The sequence below is a fragment of the Delphinus delphis genome, chromosome 8 (genome assembly GCF_949987515.2).
Source record: "Delphinus delphis chromosome 8, mDelDel1.2, whole genome shotgun sequence".
NCBI classification, from domain to species: domain Eukaryota; kingdom Metazoa; phylum Chordata; class Mammalia; order Artiodactyla; family Delphinidae; genus Delphinus; species Delphinus delphis.
In genome coordinates, this window is record NC_082690.1 from 62126382 (window position 1) to 62136271 (window position 9890).

Genomic DNA, 9890 nt, shown 5'->3' on the forward strand with positions numbered 1-9890 from the left:
AACCCCTTATCAGATACATGGCTTGCAAAGATTTTTTTCCCATTCCATAGATTGTCTTTTCATTTTGTTGATGGTTTCTTTTGCTGTGCAGAACTTTTTAGTTTGATGTAGTCCTGTTTATTTTTTATTTTGTTGCCTGTGCTTTAGGTGTCATATCCAAAGAAAAATATTACCAAGATCTATGCCAAGAAACTTTATTTCTATGTTTTCTTCTAGGAGTTCCATAATTTCGGGTTCATTCACTAACGTCTTTAATCTATTTTGAGTTAATTTTTGTGAGTGGTGTAAGATATGGATCCAGTTTCATTCTTTTACATGTGAATATCCAATTATCCCAGCACTATTTATTGAAAAGACTCCTTTTTCTCCATCAAGTATTCTTGGTTCCCTTGTCAAATATTAGTTGACTGTGTATGCTTGTGTTTATTCCTGGGCTCTCAGTTCTGTTCCATTGGTCTATTTGTCTGTTTTTCTTCCAGTACCATACTGTTTTGATAACTATAGCTTTAGAGTATAGCTTATGTTCTTCTTTCTCATGATTTCTTTGGCTATTCATGGTCTTTTGTGGTTCCGTATAAATTTTAGGAGTATTTTTTTCTACTTCAGTGAAAAAAAAATGCTATTGGAATCTTGATAGGGATTGCATTTGAATCTATAGGTGGCTTTTGGTAGTAGTGACATTTTAACAAAATTAATTCTTCCCGTCCATTAACACAAGACACCCTTCCCACTTATCTGTGTCTTGTTCAATTTCTTTCATCAATGTATTATAGCTTTCAGAATAGAGATCTTTCATCTCCTTAGTTACATTTATTCCTAATTATTTTATTGTTTTTGATTCTATTGTAAATGATTTGGAATCATTTATTTTTCAGAAAATTTGTCATTAGCGTATAAAAATGCTACTGAATTTTGCATGTTAATTTTGTATCCTATAACCTTATTGACTTCATTGATTAGATCTAATAGTCTTTTGATTGACTCTTCAGGATTTTCTATATATAAAATCATGTCACCTAAAAATAGAGACCATTTTACTTCTTCCTTTCCAATTCAGATACTTATTTATTTCTTTTTCTTGCCTGATTGCTCTAGTTAGGACTTCTAGTGATATGTGGGGGTGTTTTTTCTGTTGTTTGTTTTGTTTTGTTTTTTAGCCACACCACTCGGCATGTGGGATCTTAGTTCCCTGACCAGGGATCGAACCCGCGCCGCCTGCCTTGGGAGTGTGGAGTCTTAACCACTGGACCACCAGGGAAGTCCTCTAGTGCTATGTTAAATAGGAGTGCTGAGAGTGGGCACCACTGTCTTGTTCCTGATCTTAGAGGAAAAGCTTTCAACCTTTCCCCACTGAGTATGAAGTTAGATGTGGGCTTGTCGTATATGGCCTTTTTTATGTTGAGATATGTTCCTTCTATGCCTAATCTGTTGAGTTTTTATCATGAATAGATGTTGAGTTTTGTCATATGCTTTGTTTGCATCTATTGAGATGATCATGTGATTCTATTTTTCATTCTATTAACATGACGTATCACATTGATTGATTTGTGTATGTTAAATCATCCTTGCATCCCAGGGATAAATCCCACTTGATCATGGTTTATGATACTTTTAATGTATTGCTAAATTTGTTGCTAATATTTTGCTGAGGATTTTTGCACTTATGTTCATCAGTGATATTGACTTGTAATTCTTTTTTTTTTTTAATTTCTTTGTCTGGTTTTGATATCAGGGTGATGCTGGCCTCACAGAATGAGCTCAGAAGCATTCCTTACCTTGCAGTATTTTGGAATAGTTTGAGAATAGTTTGAATTTGGTTTGCCGTATTTCATTGAGAATTTTTGCGTCTATATTTATCAGGGATATTGGCCTGTAGTTTTCTTTTCTAGCAGTGTCCTTTTCTGGTTTTGTTATCAGGAGAATACTGGGCTTGTAAAATGAGTTTGGGAGTGTTCCCTCCTCTTGAATTTTTTTCAAAGAAACTCAAACTCTTTGAGTTTCAAAGAAACTCAAATTCAAGCTCTTTTTTCAAAGAGCTTGAGAAGGCTGGGGGTTAATTCTTTAAATATTTGGTAAAATTTTACCAGTGAAGCCATCCGGTCCTGGACTTTTCTTCACCAGGAGAATGTGATTACTGATTCAATCTCCTTACTAGTCATTGGTCTATTCAGATTTTCTACTTTTTTCTGATTCAGTCTTGAACTGTAAATTATATGTTTCTAAGAATTTTTCCATTTCTTCTAGGTTGTACAGTTAGTTGGTGTACAGTTATTCACAGTAGCATCTTATGACCCTTCGAATTTCTGTGATATCCATTCTAATGTCTCCTTTTTATTTATAATTTTGTTGATTTGGTCTCTTTCTCTTTTTTCCTTGGTTAGTCTAGCTAAGGATTTATTAATTTTGTTTATCGTTTTAAAGAATCAACTCTTAGTTTGGTTAATATTTTCTATCATTTTCCTGTTCTCTACTTCATTTATTTCTGATCTAATCTTTATTATTTCCTTTCTTCTGCTAACTTTGGGCTCAGTTTCTTCTTCTTTTTCTACATCCCTTAAGGTATAGAGTGAGGTTGTTTATTTGGGAATCTTTCTTGCTTCTTAATGCAGGCATTTATTGCTATAACATTCCCCCTTAGAACTGCTTTTACTCATCCCACAGGTTACATTGTAACCTCTTAACGTGTGTAAAATGGTACTACCACTTTTATTAGCTTCCCATCCTTTTTTAAATGTGTCATTGATTAAGTTGTTAATGTTGTGCCCCTACTCCCATTTTTCCCATAGGCCCTGTGGTTTTGTTATATCATCTTACATAGTGTGGTGATTTTTAGAATATGTCTCATTATAGCAGAAAGAATTTTACTCAGTGGACATGTGGATGATGGTGAATAACTCTTTTTCATTTCCATGGATACCAAAGGCTTCTGAAACTGTAGGAGCCCCTGTTAGCAAATGCTGTTTGCGTGGCTGTTTGGGCCAGCAATTTTGTCCCACAATTAAGAGCAATAAATATTTATTTATAGACAACTAACTACCAGGCATTGTGATAAGCAGTGGTAATATTGAGGCTAATAAGCACTGCCTGTAACTCTTTCAGTCTAGTGGGGGAGAGAGAGACAAGTAATTACAACAGAGGGGAACTGATGCTATTAAAGAATAAAGAAAACAAGGTCTTCTCTCCAGACTTCAGGAAGTCAGCAAAGACCTCCCAGAGGAAGTGTTCCTCGAACCCAGATCTTTCCACTGCCAAAAGTCAGTCTCTTTCCTTGTTGCCCCCATCCCTGCCTCCTTACTCTACTTCCTGAGTTACCCAGGCTAGCAGAGGCAGAACAGGGAAGAGTTAATGTGGCCCAGGTGGGAGGGGTAAGGGTCCTGAGGGAAGTGGGTAGAAAGGGCCCCACAGGCATTGGTCAAGGTGAAGAGAAGCTGCAAACACACGGTGCTTAGGCTCTTTCCCCAGTCAAGGTTTCTGCTGGTGCTTTCTTCCTCTTTCATTTATCCATCCAACCTTTATTAAGTTTCTGCCATTGGCTAGATTCTGGGAGGAATCGGTTCTACTCATCCTGCCTCCTCCAACATCAGAGATGCTTCTTCCTCTTCTGGCTGCCACTCTGGGTTGAGTGCCATCTCCTCCCCTTCTGTCACCTGTTCTGCCTCTGGCACCCCAGGAATGAAACTCGAGGGTAATCCCCTTCTGGTTCGTGAAAAAGGAAAGAAGACAGAGAAGTTCCTTTTTTTTGCTGCCATCTCTTTCTCCATTGCTTCCCAGGCCCAGCATCAATTCTCCAGCCCACGTTCAAGTTCACTACTTCAGCATCAAGTTAAGAATAAAATACACATCCCACACCCCAAAAACCCACGAGGTTTTCTCCTGTCACATCAGCCTTCACTCCAGGTCCCATCTGCCTCCTCCTCCTGTTTCTCCCTTTCTCTCTACTCTCCTTCTTTCTTCTTGTGGGTTGGTGCCCAGAATGTTAAAGCTGGGCAACACTTAAGATCACTGCACTCACCCGCACTGCAGAGCTGAGGAAGCTGAGGCCCAGGAGTTCTGCTTAAGGATACACAGTCAGGGACAAAACCAGCCTGAGGCCTGATCCCCACCCAGCACTGGCCTTCTCCCCATCTACAAGAACGAAATTGACTCTACTTGGACCCTTAGGAAGAAAAACATTCATCTCCGCTCCACTCTCAGCTGAGCTCCAAATGGAGGGCTCCAGCTATACTAGCCACTGCAGCAGTGACACCACACTTCACTACCACTGTCTCCCATTACTCCCCCTGCAATACTCATGGACTTTCAGGCACAAGGATTCTCCCATCCCAGCTAGGGTTGTGACCTGGATTATCCATCCAAAACAGTCAAAGGTTATAACACTGCAAGTCAAAGGTTATAACACTGCAATCCTCCCAGCCCTGCACCACTCCTACACATACCTGGATGGATCTATGCCACTGAGACACCCCCCATATCTCTCCCTTTGTCCTTCTCCTATCAGGACTGATGCCCCCATGAGCCCTAAAGCTTTGACCCCACAGGATGGCAGAAGCTCCACAGTCCAACTCCCCCTTCTCACGCCCAACCTTCTTCATTCCTTCATTCTTCTGGCATTCCAGAGTTCGGGGTTGCCCAGGCCTGTTTGACACTGGTCTTTGGGCCCATGTATCTGCTTTCCCTGCTGGGCAATGGAGCACTGCTGGCAGTGGTGGAGATAGACTCTACACTGCACAAGCCCATGTTTCTGCTCCTGGCCACCCTGGCAGCCACAGACCTGGGTTTAGCTACATCTATAGCTCCAGGGCTGTTGGCTGTGCTGTGGCTTGGGCCCCAGCCTGTGCCATACGTTGCCTGTCTGGTCCAGATGTTGTTTGTTCATGCACCAATGGCCATGGAATCTTGTGTACTGTTGGCCATGGCCTGTGATCGTGCTGTGGCAGTAGGGCGTCCACTGCACTACCCCGTCCTAGTCACCAAAGCCCGCGTGGGCTATGCAGCCCTGGCACTGGCACTGAAAGCTGTGGCAGTTGTTGTGCCTTTCCCTCTGCTGGTTGCACAATTTGGGCACTTCCGAGCCAAGACCACAGACCACGCCTACTGTGCACACATGGCGGTGGTGGAGCTGGTCGGGGGTAACACTCTGGCCAGCAACTTATATGGGCTGGCGCTTCCATCGGCCGTGTCAGCTGTATAGATATTCTAGGCATCACAGGCTCTTATGGGCTCATTGCCCACGCTGCGCTGCAGCTGCCTACCTGGGAAGCCCGTGCCAAGGCCTTTGGTACATGGAGTTCCCACATCTGTGTCATTCTAGCCTTCTACGTGCCTGGTCTTTTCTCATATCTCACACGCCTCTTTGGTCATCACACCATCCCAAAGCCCATGCACATCCTTCTAACAACTATTTGCTGCTACCATCTGCCCTCAACCCGCTCATCTACGGGACCCGCACCAAGCAGATCAGCGACCAGCTCCTAGAAACCTTTGCATTCAGAAAAAGCCAGTTCTAATAGGCAGTGAAAACGGAGGCTGGGGGTGGAAGTGGGGGGACATTCAGAGGAGTCTGGGGTCTGGAGGTATGGATTATGTCATCTTCGTCCCATGGTCTGCCTATGACTGTGATAATCACTCAACAGATACTTGCTGTGAGGGCTCTACTGTGTGTACCACTGGCATATGTAGACTGGCCTAGCCATGCATTCTGCCTGGGAGGAGGCAGGAGACAGGCTACCACATGTTACCATGCAGAGAAAATAAGAAAAGGGACCAGGGAATTATCATGGGATCACAGTACACACAATTTAACTTAAAGAAGACTACCCTCCTCCTCCTCCCCCTACTCTGCCCCATCATTTTAACCTAAGTCTGCCCCTGTTCCCACACAAAAGCTCCTCTACAGATCCTGGACCCGGGAGCCTGGGAAGACTGACACTGCCTCTGGAGGCAAGTGCTTGGGTACCTGTCTGGGATCACAGCCCTCTATGCCTGGAGCCAGATGCTGTTTTCAGTCTGTCCTTAGGGAAGGAGCTAAACAGGCTTATTCCCCACCTTCTGAGAATCTGGATAATGTGCCCTGGAGTCCCAAATTTGTCTAAAGACCCTGATCCTTAAGACATATTCAGTTCAGAGAACCTTCTTGGTCTCATGTGTAATCACTATTCCTGCTACCCTCACTGTGCTGCCCAAGTCTCGGGAGTTAGTGGCTACAATGTCTCTCCCTGGGCCTGCAGCTTCAGGGGCCAGGGGTCCAACTGAAAGAAATTTTGATATCCCAGAAAATCGCTGTATTTAATATTTCACCTGTTTGCCTGAGGTCGAGGCATTATGGTCTCTTACCAGTCTGCCCTTTTGTGCATCCTGAGCCAGAATGTAGAATTCTCAAAAAATATCCTCATCAAATAGAACCCCCATTTGTTCTGGCCAATATCATGAGTAGCACACGACGCTGGTGCAATATGATGAAATAGGAATATTTCACACTGTTGTGGCTTCCAGAGAACAGAGATATTAAACAGGAAGCGTTGTGGTATTGCCCAACATGGGATTCACTTTCTGCTAAAAGACTCCACACTGCAAGGACATTGCACAAAAAAATCTTTCATGCCAGCATAAAATCCAGAATGAGAATATTCTCAGACAAAAGGCAGGGAGTCACTGTTATGAGGTCAGAGAAAGCTATGGGCTGCACAGGCAGACCCAAGCTCTCTGGGAAAACTATCATAACCGTGGGTATTAGGGCTAGCCATTAAGACCTGAAGACCATTAAGACCTGAAGCCCAGTACAATCTGGACCACTCAGACGGCTGGACCAAGCACCATGGGATATCACACAGGAGGGCTGCAGATCCGAAAAAGCAAGTGATGCCATCTCCACAGCCACATGGGGTCTCACCAGGTCCTCATTAACAAGGAACTAAAGAGACAGCCCAGAAGCTCAGTGTGATTTTCAGAGGTGGTAATGCTGAAGCCAAGTGGATGAGGAGGAAATCTACGGTTCTCCTCAACCCAAGTGTGGGCTCAGTCATTCTCAAGGCTAATCTTTTTTCACAAAGTTCTAAGTTAAAAAGCCCTCCAGGCAATGATTTTACAGATAATTGTGACAAAATTCTAATCCTAATGGGTCATGAGTCTTTAAGATGTACACATCCTTCTCTTAGTGATTCCTCCTCAATAAATCTATCCTGACAAAATAGAGATGTGAACAAAGATGTATGCAGTAAGATACTTATTACAACATTATTATAAAGAAATATAAAGAAATGCGTGACAGTCATGTGTCACACACACCATTTTTTGTCTTCCACCTCTGGTACGTGAAAAGGGAAATCATGTGCAGCCGATGTTCAAAAGCAGTGAGTTGTCTCCCTCCCACCACAGGAAGCCTCTCTGCTAAGGCACCTTCACTCCATGGTTGTGCACAACTCCCAAGGCAGCTGAGTCCAAAGCTGTACCTTGTTCACTGCTAAGCCAAAAGTCCACCCACGCAGACATTTACCTTTTGTTTTGGATTGAGATCACATACATACCTTAGCATGCAGTGTGTTCAGAAGGCTTTTCCGGCACGCTTACTCCTCACTACCACCTGAGAACAATTATAAGCCCATAATCCCTTACCTATAATTACAAAATAAAACATCTCTGAAGAAACAATAGTTTTTTCATAACTTTAACCCAAAATCTGGCCTGACCCGTCATGATCATATTTATACTATTTAACTCACTTAGTATGAATATTCATACATTTAGCTACAGAAATATTGATGGGTTTGATGACAGGGCACCGCCCTCAATCTCACTGGGGTATTGCTTTATATATCATAAGGGCACAATATTCCCTTTCTAAAATCTGAAAAATTCTGAATTCCAAAACACATCCATCCCAAAAGGTTTCAAATAAGCGATTAGGGACCTATAGGATTATCCCTGTAGCCTGAGAGAAGTGAAGAGACTTGTTAGGGCTCTTGATCACTCTGAGGTCTTTGCTATCCAAACTATTCTGTACTGCCCTGGAGGCTCTTGCAGAGAGCAGCATGTTCTCCGGATAACAGCCCCTACCTGTTTGTTTCCCTGTGCTCTCCACTCTGGTCACTCCTCAGATATGCTGATAAGCTGTGCCTTTTTTCCCAGGGAGACGCCAGAACGTGCTACCATGGTGGCAAAACCCATGAACAGGATATGGCCCAAAGAGCCCAGGCCTTGGGCTCATCAGCTCCACCTAGAACTCAGCTGTCATGTGCTTTCCTTCATCAAATTTCAGTCTCAGACTCTGTGAGCTGAAAGGAAAGACGGACTTACTTAGAGAAGGGCAGGGTGGAATTTAGGGATCCTAGAGAATCATGGTATTCAGACCACAAAAGACAGAAGACAGAGGTATGGGCTTCTGGTGGAGGAGTTCAACAGTACCCAATTTCCCCTCCAAGCTCCCTCTATGAACAAAAATCTGAAAGAGAGCCTCATCTGATTTCACCAACAGCTCATCATCCTTGCACCCCTATTTCAACCACCCCCTTCTCATTCTGGACCCCCTTCAGGATACAGATGTGCATCACTCTCTGCCTCTGTCTCTCAACAGCTCTCAACGTCTCTGTCCCTCTGCATCTGTCTCCTTGCACTGTTGGTCAGTTTTGCCCCACGTCTGTGTCTCTTGTCCTTGTCTCTGTCTACCTCACTCAGAATTCCTTTCTGAGGGAACAGAGGTGCCAGTTGTACTTTACCAGGTGACCTCTCCTTGTCAACAATAACAAAAAATGTGCTAAAGGGGCAGTAGGAGGAAGAGACTTGGTTTCACGTAACAGGAAGCTTGGGGTTTCCGGTTTGGTCTGTTGCAGCTCTTCTCTCATCCTGCCCATTTCCTTGTCACCACATCACGTTGTACTTCCACCTGGCACACACCCCTCCCACCACACTCAGGAGAGCAGAAGGAACGTGTTGATCTCTCCCTTCACCAAAAGGAACTACTAGTTAATGGTTAAAGCTGGAATCAGGCAGACGCAGATTTGAATCCCAGATCCTCCATTAACTCACTGTATGCCTTGCACTAGTTTATTTAACCTCTCTGAGCCTGTTAATTCACTTGTAAAATGGGGAAATGATAGTTCCTACTTCAAGAAGTTACTAAAAGGATTAACTAAGATAATGTATTCAAAGTGTTTGGAATAGCCCCTAACACATTCAATTTCAACAAATATTTGAATATTAATTCCTCTCCTGGAGCACAGGCCCATGCTCACTTGCCAAACCTTTGCTCAAAGACCTGATACCCAAACTCTCAGCTCTCTAGGAAGACCGGCCCTTTCCTGGGGCCAGTCACCTCTCCTTGAAGAAACTTTTCTTGGTAACACTCTCTCCCACCACGGTAGGACCCTTCCCAGTGCTTCATGCTCATGTCACCTCAGACAATGGTCCACTTTGTGGGATAACTCCACATGCTGGGCAAGGATAGGGGAGGATGCTCCCCACACACAAGGAGTCTTTGTGGGCACACAGGAGTGTAGTGGGAAAGCAGCTACTAGAAGGACTCTCTAGAGTGGTTCTTCTCCAAGGAAAAACCACTCTTCTTCTCCAGCAAAACACCAGGTTGAGATCTCTGGATGGAGACGCAAGTGAAAGCCACACATAGATTTAGGGCCATAAAGGAAGAGTACCCACTAGATACAAAGCAGCCTTGGAAAGGAAGTAGAGGATGAAGAAAAATTTCCTTAAATTTAGCTGGGTAATTTTGGCTTCCTGAAAGTTCTCTCCAGTTACTAAGGCAACATTATCCCAATTCGATTCTTATCCTCCACATTGTCACCACTCAGCATGGCACCCTCCTACACACACCTGGTTCTCACTGCAACTGTAACCCACTCATTAATAATGAGTTTCAACCTAGGCTGCACATGAGAATTGCC

The 9890-nt window shown here is 43.7% G+C and overlaps 1 protein-coding gene across 1 annotated transcript; it reads left to right on the forward strand.

Annotated features, from left to right (window-relative positions):
• The first annotated feature begins 4539 nt into the window (after positions 1–4539).
• OR52W1 (olfactory receptor family 52 subfamily W member 1) lies at positions 4540–5507 on the forward strand. Its single transcript, XM_060017292.1, is given in 4 exon segments — positions 4540–4593; positions 4595–5185; positions 5188–5395; positions 5398–5507. Coding segments are annotated over 4 exon segments (963 nt in total).
• Positions 5508–9890: the final 4383 nt, after the last annotated feature.